Source organism: Streptopelia decaocto, assembly GCF_964273445.1.
Source record: "Streptopelia decaocto genome assembly, chromosome: 1".
In the NCBI taxonomy this organism is placed as follows: domain Eukaryota; kingdom Metazoa; phylum Chordata; class Aves; order Columbiformes; family Columbidae; genus Streptopelia; species Streptopelia decaocto.
The window spans coordinates 7918593-7931512 of NC_138663.1; the positions used below are offsets into that span (position 1 = coordinate 7918593).

General features: G+C 39.9%; 1 protein-coding gene across 2 annotated transcripts in view; it reads right to left on the reverse strand.

The window, feature by feature from the left end:
* SEPHS1 (selenophosphate synthetase 1) overlaps nucleotides 1-12920 on the reverse strand; it is a 24501-nt gene continuing 11581 nt past the window's right edge. For both annotated transcript variants that reach the window (XM_082075957.1, XM_082075956.1), the window contains exons 5-9: nucleotides 12185-12339; nucleotides 11315-11405; nucleotides 8169-8268; nucleotides 6433-6645; nucleotides 1-1342 (exon numbers count right to left, since the gene is read on the reverse strand). In XM_082075957.1, the coding sequence (XP_081932083.1) occupies nucleotides 1128-1342; nucleotides 6433-6645; nucleotides 8169-8268; nucleotides 11315-11405; nucleotides 12185-12339 (774 nt within the window). In that variant the 3' untranslated portion in view covers nucleotides 1-1127. The remainder of the gene's footprint in view (nucleotides 1343-6432; nucleotides 6646-8168; nucleotides 8269-11314; nucleotides 11406-12184; nucleotides 12340-12920) is intronic.

A 12920-nucleotide genomic window follows, 5' to 3' on the forward strand; every position in this document is an offset into this window, starting at 1 on the left:
GCAATAAAAAAAATTAAATATTTATTTTGAATAACAAGCTTAAGTTCAAGCTGCAATGTTGGCAATGTAGATTTTAAACACAGATCACAAAAGCGTGCACGAAAATGTATTTGAGCAAAGAACAAAATAATACTAAGAATTATACTAAACAGCTGCTGATTTTAAAGAAACAAAAAAGGCTTGTAATCACTATACAAAATATAAAATGTATTAATCACTACCATCCACAGAACAGAGGTTTATTTTAGTTTGATTATATTTAAAAATTATTTGTGTATTTATATAGTGAATTGTAAATGAATTATTATACAGTAACCTCCTTTTGGTCTGCAAAACCTTTGTTGCACTATAGCACATCCAATCACATTGCAAAAAAAAAAAAAAAAACAAAAAAAAGAATTATTATTTTTCCTTACTATCAATAAAGAAAACAATCATTGAGAATACAGTAAATATTGTCAGGTCTACAAATAATGAAATTAAAAATGACTCCTTCGACTCTGAAGCGCTTTCCATGCAAAGTCAGCACTTGCTCGTTTAAACAGAGTGCACTACCAAGCAATGTCCAGGGTCATAGATGCTCTTGGTAAGACTAAACCTCACCAAAAAAAAAGAATAAAAATTAAAAAAATAATCAAAGATTGAATGTAATCATGCAACCCTCTTACTACTGGGTATACCCACTGTGTCACTGATCAATTTATTGCCTTTCTGGAATATCACTCAAGGCATCAAAATTAGACTTATGATAAATATACATATAATGAAAGGACACAAACTGCTATTCGACACTACTACTGGTAATGTCTGTGCTACGTGAAAGCACCTTTAAAAAGAGCCTATGCGGCAAGAGATAAGTGTCTAAAGATTCAAAATGAATCAACAGTATTGGATAACAATATAATTCTCAACTCAGAAGCTGCCTCAAGATTAGGTGCATCTTCAGTTAATGTAACAGGAAAAAAAGGCAATGGATTTTTATTTTATTAATTGTATCCACTCATAAACTGACCTAAGGCCACCAGATGTGCAGACACAACGAGTTTTCTTTTCTTTTTACAGTTCTTTAAATTGTAGGATGATAAAGGAATAGATCTATTTAAAAACAATCGGCTATTTAATCTATATTAAGAGGTGGCACCAGGCGTTGGGTTCACGTTCTGAGTGGCCACCTGTGGTGCGACTTCAATGATTCGTGGTTTGTCTATAATTCTGGCTGTGCGGTTGCCCTTCTCTACAATGCCAATAATCCACGCTTGGTGACCTTCACCATATTTTGGAGACTTGATCTCGGCACAGAAACGTGCTGCTTGCTCTCGTGGTAAACAGATGAGGAGGCCTCCTGTGAAGAAAACAAACAAAGCAGAGCATTAGTAAGGTTGAAATGCTTTGCAATCAGACGTTTTGATCTGCGAAATTTTTTACATAGACAGGTACTTGGTGGCTTCAGTAGATTCTGTTAAACTCCAAGAGAAGACATGGTAGAAGCTATTGCTTTACAGAAATAAGTTTGTGCCTCAATTCAGTGCTTAGTGGGTAGGTAAATTAAGCCAAATACACACAAAAGATGTTGGCAAAAGGACATCGTACTGATGCCAACAAATGACATACTGAAACAACACCAGCATTATAAACTTCCAGCAGAGGACTGCAAAGTACCTCTACACAGAAACGTTTTGGATAAAGGTCATATTCAGATATCTATAGTCACATATTGGTAGCAGCTGATTCTGCAAGTAATCCCAGTGCCTGCCACGAAATCATTCAAAGTAGGGACTATTACCAGGGAATGAAAGAGGCAGAAGATTAAACAATCTTGATCCAGTGTTCCCTGTGACAACCCTTTTGACCCCTCTGTTAGGGGATTTCCTAACCTTTTTTAGCCTTTACCCTAAGATTTTTTTCTCAGAGGCAACTGAGAAATCATTTACTAATGTTTTTCTGAAGCAGTAGAGTAACTAGTTAGCACGCTTGTCATTCAGCTACTAAACATAAGAACACTTCCATTCTAAGAATCCCCAAGCACTCAAAAAGGTGCCTTGGTGAGTGAGTTACTAGAAGGAGTTTCACTGTTGGCTCTGGCACAAATTTCCAGGGGGCTATGCCCAAGTCATTAAATGTTTTGGTGCTACCCTGTATGACTAGAGCATTCAGCTTTTCTGTATCCCTCACTTTTTTTTTTTTTTTTACATTTATGCCACGTTGCAAACATGTGAAGCACTGCAGCAGAGCAAACATCTGCAGATACCTAATTAAACCTCAAAGCATTATATGCTACGTGTGGTTTGCGCAGCTCACGTCTGTACGCTGTGCTGTGTTGTGACACACAGCAGCTTCTCGTAAGGACGTCAAAATATCATCTCCTGCTGGAAAATGTTTGGAGAACACAGGCAAGAGAGTATATTCACGCAAACAGGAATTTGCGGACATGCTGAGGCTTGCGTACTTTTCAAGAGTTATTTGACCCTGTCTTCTCCTCTGGGCAAAGGGCATCAGCCAGCAGCACAAGTTGTGCCACCAGCTCTGAGCCAACCCTGGGGGCAAAGTGGCACCTGGTGAGCCAGCCACCCTGGGCTTGGTGCCACGTCCTCCATCAAGGCTCCGGGGCAGCCTCTTGGCACCTTTATGTTGGCTTTTCCAAGCAAGGAGTCCTCTCAGTGGTGACTAAGGAGGCTTCTAATTTAAGGCTAAGAGGAAGAAGCAGTTAATGAACATGAGGAATTATTTATAAGGATAGGTGGAAGCGTGTAAGTTGTTTTTTAGGTTCTGTATGAAGCAAATGAGTGCGCCCTCCAGAAAAAACCCTACCTCCCTCAGACATTTTGGAACATCCAGGTACTTCCACCCAGAAGCTTGAAGGACAGTGTTCAAGCTACTCCAGATGTAACAGACAAATCAATAAATTGCAAAGGAATTATGTGGCATTCCCATGGAAGGCTCTAAACCAAATTGAAGAGAAACTAATGTCATGGTGCAATCAAGCCAGGGAAGAGGTTTACAAGTGGTAGTGCAGAGAAGGTGCTAACTAGCCAGAGGGGAGGAGCAGAAATGTGGGGAATGAAGAAATAAGAAAGAACATGAGAATAGCCTTCACTTAATTTTTCCCCACACACTCTCTGTAATTTGGTATTAGTTGTACACATATGCTGTTAATGTGCTTTGGTAAGATCAGAAAAATGCGCAAAAATCTCAGTTTCCAATCAAAAAGCACTTCCCACCTGCTGACTGCATCCCACAGTTTGATCAATAACCCTTAATATAGTTCTATGGGCTACTCTTGATAAATGTAGCACTTGTGCCTGCACGGATTATAATTATTTCTCTAGTAGACTGACCAGTCTCTTTAAACCCTTGGGTAAGTCCTTATGGTTTTCTACTGTGTATTCTAGTCTAGTCTGTAGTATGACCTTCTCAGCTGCTCTGGTTTTTGTCCCCTTCACCTGTACAAGGTCACAGACAACAGCAGTTTAAGTGGTTACAATGTGTCTGTGGAAAATTTCACGGGGTACTGAGTTTTTGAGGTCTGCATCAGCCACCGCCAAAGACAGAACAAATTAACTGCAGACAGTCTGCTGCACGCTTCTTTCAGGAGTTGAAAGGATGCATGTATTTGGTGTCTGTCCTTGCTTACCTTTTTAAAAATCTGAGGAGGTTTTTTTTTGCTAAGAGGTTTTGAACATTGCTGGTTTTAACAGCTGCATTGCGAGCAGGGAAGTGGACACAGAAAACTTCAAAAGCAGACTAGACAAAGCTTCGCAATCCAGAGCAGAGGTACAAACTGTTCATGAACTGAAACCCACTAACACAGCCCTTCTTTTCTACCCATCTGCCTATTTCCACAAAATTTCCACAAACACTATGCCATTGAGATACCTCTAACACACTAAAAAAAGATGGCAAACATCAGACAACAAAAGGAGTGGCAAAAATACACACATGCATGAATATCCCAGGTAGAGTAACTTTGTGACTTATTTATGTAAATAGGCAGCCTAATAAACAGACTTAAGTTTTTCGAAACTGTCCAACTGCAACTTTAACCTTTACCAAAAGGTTACCTAAAAAAGAGCACAAAATCACATAAAACTGCAATTTTAAGAAAATAAGCCATCAACAAGAGTGCCTGGAGGATGGAACAGATGATATCATAGATCTTTCCAACACTGACTTTTGTCAACAGGTGCCCAGCAAATGCGCACTTGAAAAAAAAACCAAAAAACCAACAGCCTTAAAATTCATTCAAATAGTTTTCCAGTAAATTTCTCATTGCCTGCCCACTCTGCTGAAAAACATCTGTTCACAAATGAAGAAGCTGTAGACAGCACACTTTAGAACACAAGTTTAGCACAAGTTTAGAACAACAGAGAAGGTGTATCTATATTATGGTATGAACAGCTCTGAGCAGTCCCCCAAAGGCATCCTCACAACTGGACACAGAGGTGCAGCAAGACAAGACTCCTGCCTTCATATAAATCAATGCCAGGACATATGCGTGAACAGCATGGGCCTGAGCGCTGACCAGCCTCCCCAGCACAGCGTGCCCAAGCTCACACACACTGCTGCGAAGTGTCAGGCCATCCAGCAGCAGCCTCACACCTCTGGGACTGCAGTTATAAAGCTTTCAGACCAGAACTGTTGTGTCCATGTGGCTATGGATTGTTCTGATGTTTGGCAGACACTGCCCTGTAACAAATCCCTATGGTCACCTCTAATGTGACAAATGCAACGCTGCAATGAAATCAAATATACTTGTTTTGAGGCACCAAAAGTTCACAAATAATCAGATATGTCTTGCTGTTTTTTTCCATCATCATCTACGTATGCTGAAATGTAAGACGTTCAGCATTTCAAAGACACCTCTTGCTCTCAGTCCCAAAAGAGATTCTGAAGTGGATTGTTTCCTGCTTCCAAGTCCTCGCCCAGCAGCACGTACATCCACACGGCTTTACATTCCTTCAGTGAAAAGACAGAACTGGATATCCTCAGGGTGCCGTGCGGGCAGCTCTGAAGGCTCAAGCACTCAGTTTGCAGCTAAACCATTCCCAGGCCAATTGCTGTACAAACCTCAGCCACAGCCACTCACCTGAAACAGCATCTTGCAGCTTTGCACCCATGCTATTTTTTTTGAACTCTTTGCAACCAATAACAAATGCTATCAGCCCTCTGGTTATGTGGACTCTTGGACAGTAAGAATCTGTCTGGTGTTACCAACCTTATTGACAGAGCTTGCCAAACCACCACCAGATATTTCTGGTCTTTGAGGCTGGATTTGAACTCCTGAAAGGAGTTCATGTCCCATATCCTATTACACATCATCTGAGCCACACAGCCTCTGTAGGACAGAGTGTCTGTTCAAACACAGATGGCTAAGGAAAAATTCAGCAGATCATGGTTAACTTGTGTATTCACTAGGGGAAAAGTTTATGGCTCTCACTGTGATGCTTCTTTCCAGATCCTCGGACTGTTTTGCTTCAAGGGGCCCCCTCTGTTGTGAACTGCAGAGAACTTGGATAATACTCTTGGAGAGCAGGAAGAGGGTGGGGAAATGAGATAAGAGAAAGACAGATTTGTTGCTACATCTTCTCCATTTACCAAAGAGGAATAAAATTTAAAGAAGAAAAACAAAATGGAAGAGAAGATTCAAGGGGCAAATGAAGTATAAAGACTTCCAGCAGAAGACAGCTGTGATACTAGTCAGCAAAGTGGCCTACACTTAACAACAAGGCAACTTCAAAACCATCGGAAGTTCTTATCACCGGATGATTGTTTAAATGTTTGTCCATAGCCCGATTCTCAGTACACATCTGTTGTATTCACTGTCACAGCAAGTGGCAGCTTTTTAAATAGAGAACTCAAGTAATGAATGGGTCAGACTATTACTTTTTTTTCTGCTAGTCCCTTAAAGTCAGATTTTATAAATGTAAGGGAAAAAAAAAATCTATATTGTTTGCTGTCTGTATGTTGTGGACAGAGAAGGCCTCAGTTGCTAAGACTGGCCCATTCAGCACTAAACTTCACACATATTCATAATGAGAAACAAACCACCACTCATTTGACTGGCAAACCTACTGCAGGAGATAACTGTGTCAGCTGAGCTGGGATTTTCAGATATTCACTGTTCTGGAGGTAACAGCTAAGAGAAAAATAGGTTTCAAGAGAATTCAGAAGCATCACTAACTTCTAACTGCAGAATGTTCTAGCTACAGCATGGGTTTCTATAACAGTGTTTCATAAGGAAGTAGAAGGAATTCAGAATGGTGGTTTGGAAGTTAGGCTGAAGAAGTTAATTGCAAACAGTTGTGTGGCTAATGCTCATTAGCTTCGCTATATGCCAAGCCAACTGTGATTTTGAATGCAAAGCACATTGGAAATGTTATTAAATTCTAACATGGAGGAGCAGAGAAAGAAGAGGGTGGTACCACTGTCACCTACCTGAAGTCTCTGGACAAGTCCCATGCATGAGGCCAAACATATTGCCACAAGCCTTACTGACAGCAGCCATCTTACCAAGAACAGGAAGGTTATGAATAACAAAGGACACCTCATTTCGCTGCTGCTTGGCAAGGTTTTGTGCATGCCCCAGGATTCCAAATCCTGTGATGTCTGTAGCTGCATGTGCATTGAAAGTGTGCATGAGTCCAGCAGCTACAAGAGAGGGAGGAGGGGGGGGAAAAGAATCAGAATAAAAAAAATCATCAGGAAAAGCAATTCTTCAACAATATTGCACACAGTTTGAATGAAATTGCATACCTTTAATTTGAATCATGTTAGGTTAAATTAATTAGAAAAATAATGCTTGAAGGGAACTGCAATTCACTAATACTGCATGTAACCCTTAAAAAAAAAATGCACTTGTATTTGAGGTATTAAATCATCCTGAAAATTCAGCAGCGAAGTTGTATTTATGAGCATGCTCTATTACACATGTGCTACTAATTCATATTAGCAGTCTAAGAAACAGGGGCTTGTTCCAGATTCAAACTTCCCAAGACTGGGGGCCAGAGAGGTTCTGAGCTCAGCTTTGCTGCATTAAGGGCAAGGATCAGACTCATCCTGGGTCATTCTTCTCACATGCGTAAAACCATCACATCAGAACTTAAGCTCTGGACACTTAAAATTTAAGAGCTTAAGAACAAAGCCTGCAGGTTTTGGGGGAAGGGCCCCAGCTTCCCCACCTATGCATTCATGAAATTCTTGGGCATTTACAACTACAGAGCCCTGGGTGGGAGAAGGGCACCCCTGCTCGCAGGACAATAGCTCCAGTTACAAATATTTAAGTGTTGTTAAAGGTGCCCAACAAGAGTGAGTGGAGAAAAACAAAACCAAGAATGCTTTGCCCTTCTTTGGTGCTTCCCAATACAAGAGCAGGACCCAAGTTCTTTTCCATAAGACAATGCTGGCCATTTATTTTTTTCCTGGAAGACTGTGTCAAAGAATGAAAAAAACAGTGGAATGACATAACAAATACCAATTGAGAACTGAATAAATGGGCGAAGAGATATTTAACTATCCCTGTTCTTTCAACTGAGAAATAAGAAAACACCTAATTCTACTATCTGCTCCTCTGAAGATACTTTGAACAAAACCGGGAAATCCTGGATTAAAATTTCTAGAGTAAAAGTGGAACCTTCCCCCTAACAAAATTAAAAGGAAAACAAACAAACAAAACCACCCCCAAAAACCCCAACCAACCAAAAAAAAAAAAAAGTGTTACATATTCCACACTTTGGGAAGCATATAACATGACAAAATTTTAAAAATACAAACTTAAGCATAGAAAAATTAAGAGCTTTTCCTTTTTTATTCTATTTCATTATTTTTTTTAACCTTATTACAAGTCAGGCCCTCACGAGTTCTCTAGGCACAGAAGATAAGGAACAAATCCAATATAATTCCCTTTAAAACATCCTCTAACTTACTGGGATGTTACTCACAACACTCACATGAGTCATAATCATCTCCAGCGGCATTTGTGTTTTTGCTGTATAATTAAAAGAGGGTGTTTGATTTTAATTTACTTGCTTCACAAACACTGAACAGCAGAAAGATAAGCCAGAAGGAAGGCATAAAGTGACTGTGTCACATTTACCCATGGCAATGAAATAAAATTAAGTATTGAATTGGAAAAATCCACAACCTCCAATCTGTAAACACACATCTCTTCTTACCTGTTCTGTTCAGTCGTGCCATATTCATCATTGCTTCCTGGTACGCTAGTTCTACATCTTCTTGTGTTACCACCAGTTTGATTTTATTCCACTTTTCTGGCTAATAGATGGAATAAAGAGAAATCTTTTAGGTTTTTGGCTGTATATTTTAAAGCACACCCTTACCACTTATAAAAATCCTTTATCCAAAAGGTACCTTTTCTTTTTAAACTCAGTTAAAGAGGGGCAAAAGGTTCAGAGGCCAGAGGTGCCTGCCTTACTCTACTGTACCTAAGTAAAGTTAATTTTAAGATCTATTAGGCACTAAGCACCTCCAATCTTGGTTTCAGCATCAGAGTGGAGTGGAATAACCTACCCTAGGGCAAAGCATCAGCATCTCCTTCCACCCATTCTCCAGTGTCTCTCATGCCTACATCACATGCTAAGCAATGCTTTCATGCCAAAAGGGTCTCAGAACAATTTAGGGAATAGTACCTTTATAAAGGGCAAGCGTTTCATTCAAAGCTGAAGTAATTCTAGATCCAGAACAAAACAAAGCAACCATGTAGATGTTAAGGGCAACACTACAAACTGGTTTATACTTTTTTTCCAACGGAAATAAAATTACAGAGAACTGGAAATAAATCAAAATAGATTTTTTTGAAGCCACAATGCCTGCAGTGCCATCCCACAGAAGAAATGCGTAGAACAAACTTCTTCCTAAACCAAAGCTGCAAAAACTACTAAGAATTCCTATACAATGCCGCACTGGGGAAGTATCTTGTCAAAGAGGCTCTTATTCTTAACAAACGAGGGCTGACTTCGAGGGGTATAAGAGATAATCCAGAAATAGCAAGAGGAAGAAAGAGACGAGTCAGCCAAAACAAACCATTTGTTAAAGAGCAAGGAAGTATAGCAGGAAGATCAGAGCTTCTGAAACAACGTTGAGCCGAGTCTGACCAATTAAGAGAGCAAGTAAAAAAAAATAAATGAGGCTATCATAGAGGGGACAGAATAGTGATTATTCTACTGTGGGTGTGACTGAAAAACCTGAACAGTCATTTTGCCTTAGTTTTCAAAAACATGGTTCTGAGGCTGATCATGGGACAGAAACTGGTCAGATAATGGGAGTGGAAATCACAGATGAGGTGGAAGCAGAACTCAAGGCTCAGGCTAGAAGGGCCATAAACATGGGATATGAATTAAATGCAAATTCCCCTCCACTATAGCAGTTGGATAGTGGGGTTAGTGGAGAGGAAACAAAGGCAGAAAAGTTCTCAAAAAAAATCCTTAAGCAACTTTTAAAAGCAAGCTTGGATTTCCAAATGGGAAGGGTCTGTAGACAAAAGCAAGGGCTAGAAAACCCCTTCTGAAAAGGCACATCACAAGCTTTTCAGCTGAAAGAGGAAAAGGCAAAGGGATGCAAGTTCCCACTTGTGGACCAGCCTAATCAGTCCACATCATCAGCCTGGCAGCCAAAATGACTTCATCACCCCTGGGACATCCCTGACCTGCTCCCCCAGGGCCCCAAGGGGCCCAGCTCCCTGCAGATTCATTGCAGCCTCTTCCTTTGCACCCCATGGCAGCTGCTGCCAGGAACACAGCTGGGGCTTGGCTGCAATAACGCTGGCAGCAGCCAAGCAAGGAGGACAAACTTTGCCTCCATTTGGATCTTCCTTTCATTTATCACCAGGAACTCATTCGCTACTCCTCTGTTTAAATATCTCAACTTTTAAGGGGTTTTTTTATTTGTTTTGTTTTAAATTTGTTTTGCAGCCACATAGCTCTACACTCCAGTTTTCCTTGCTCGCCTGTGCATAAACTTGGTGTACTATGTATCTTCTCCCACATACTTTTCAATACTAATTCAAATTCCCTACTGAAATTTGATTTATGGGTGGATTAGTGACAGGTAATTCTAGCTTCACTTTCCCTCCTCTTTGACAAAACAAAGCTAAAGAAAAGGTAGCATAGCTACTCAGAAATTTTCCTACCACAATCAAAGACATATTCTGTTTACACCTGATAGGAGGATTGATTTCCTTGCTGTCCTCGTTTTTCAGACCAGAAGGTGTTTCTAGTTAACAGTCAAGGAAATTAGAAGTAGTTGAAATACGTGCAAATTCAGAATAATCTTGATTTGCTAGTCTGTTTGTCAGTACAACAATAGATATGTTAAGAAGTTAAGATCACGGCTAGAAAACATACAATAAAATCGGTGTCTTGTTTCACTTCATATAAAAGATTATCTAAGGCCCTGATCCTTATATCTGACTAGAAAATGCAGGATTCTGCAGAGGTCAAAACTGCTAAGCCAGGTTCTATGAAGGAGAATTTTTTTTCTTGTTGCTCATGTATCAGACTCCAACGAAGGTTTAAGCTGGTTCTCTCCCACTGTTACTAACATAGGCCTTGGAATTAGAATTCATCTGACAATGTAGTGGCCAACAGCCAAGACAGAGTAGATTCCACCTCACTCTTCTGCCAGTCTGTTGGCTCAGTAGTCCCAAAAGTAGGAAAGATTCATCTTTTTAAAGTGTAAACTGAGCAGTTATAATTCTGAAGACACATACTGGGAGCCAGACAACATAAGCAGACGCCAATTTTGCAGTCACTTTTCAGTTCAGTGGTTACATTTTTGCCCGAAGTAACAGATGGAAGTTTGTCTACATACACAATGCTGCTTGAAATATTCTTATTGAATGCACAGGGTAATACATGTGAAACGTAGATATATTTCCACGTACACAAGCAGAAAGCCCACAAACACAGACAGCAATCTTGGCCTAACTGCCATCAAATAAGCTTTTGCAAATTACTTTGGCAGGTGGAGTAGGGTATAATTCTACCCAGGGTGCTAGTCTGTTGTTCTGTTAGTAAACAATTTTATTGCAGCAATGCCTGAGAACTAACTAAGAATTAGATGCAATTAAGATGGGCTCACTAAGCACAAAATAGTAAACTGTCTTGATTCCAAAAGAGTTTTACACATAAGCAGGTAAGGCTGACACACCAAGGAGGAAGGAGGAGAGAGGAGGCAGATCATTCCCAACTGAGCCCTCAGTGTACTCATCACACTGCTGAACTTTGTCATTTTGAGGTTTTGAGGGAAAGTCACATTTAACTCACACCCCTCTTCCCTATTTCTTTTTTTGCAGTGTACTCACAATATCTAGCCACTGGTGGACAGCTACAGCGACTTGTGTTCCCAAGGGTTTAGTTAATACAAGCACATCTCCTGGCACTGCATTGTCTGGCCTGAAAACAAAGAATTCATAGATTAATTACATTGTGAGATTCACACACATTATTAGGAATAAATGCTGATAATTATGTTTTCACAGACCTACGTGTCTTGTCGCACAGTAAAATATTGACTAATTGCAGAATTAATCTTTGGGATTCATTGTCATAGGATATTATTGAGCAAAAACTGCAAACTTATTTTAAAGTACTAATCCTTCTTTCTCGGAGCAGAACAATGCTTGCAGTCAGACACACAAAATTACATCTTTTATTTCCATTTACTGGAGATATAAGGATAAATTAACCTTTGCTACTTGGGGCATAAGATAATAATCACTAAGATCACAAACAAATTCCTTTGTACAGTGTAACATGCCACAGTGGGATATTCAAAATCAGCTACTATTAAATGGACAGAACGCTGTAAACACGGCAATTTTGTAGTCTTCTACAGCCATTAACAGGATAATTGGGAGATGATTTAAAAATGCATGCATAAATATGACAAAAATGTGTCCCTAAACAGTCTTCAATACCTTTAAAGGTTAGAAGCTTAACTCTCCTGTCAAAAGGAGAATAGGATCAAAAGATACTGGGGGGTGGGGAGAAGTAAGAGGACATCCTGTTTAAAAAAGCAAATATGTACAAAAGAGATGTGGCATCTGTTGAGTGCTAAGGACAAATGCAAGCAGGAGAAGGAGACAGATCACAAGATCACAACACGATATTTAAAGGATTTTTACTGTATCCCTTCAGACAAGTGCCTTTGATTGTTTGGTGATTTAACTTACATTATAAATTCATTAGGCTGACAGACTGTCGTGGCCACTCCTCCTAAAACAATCCAGGGATTTAACACTGTTTGGCCACCAGTAACAGATGTTCCTGCCTCTTCTGCTGCATCTTTGAAACCCTGGATAATTAGAGGCATCACTTTGTCTCTTTCCTAGAGATCAAAACAGAAGTCAGAGTTCCATATACAGCAGTGCTCGTCATTTCAAGACTGGTCCAGGGCTTTTAATCATGCAAGCTAAATGCCCTCATGGCAAATAGCTCACAACAGAAAAGCCAACCTTAGGAAGAGGTCAGCCTCCTAAAATTGCATGTTTTCCCACAGAGCTTCGGTTTTAGAGCTCTTTGTAAAAGACGTGAAGAGACATTCTTACACTGAAGAAACATTCTTCACATGAAAATAAGGAAATCAGAGTTCTGGAAACTCAGAATTATCCTGCTGTTGTACGCAGGTACAGTCACAGCAGTGCAGAGCAATAATTCAAGTCAAATCAAGCCACATTTGGCCTCCACTAACCTGTAAAGTTTCAGCTTACTTCCTTCTAAAGAATAAACATCCCTTTTTTGCTAGAGCAAAACAAACAAACATGCTGGTCACTTCCACAAACAAAAAGAAAAAAGGAAAAGAAAAGCAATCTATTTCAGTTTCTTCTGCTTCAGAGAGATGTTACAAAGTTGGCATAAGCAAATCGAAGTATCAGCCAGACTGATACATGAATTGGTAATCAAATGCTG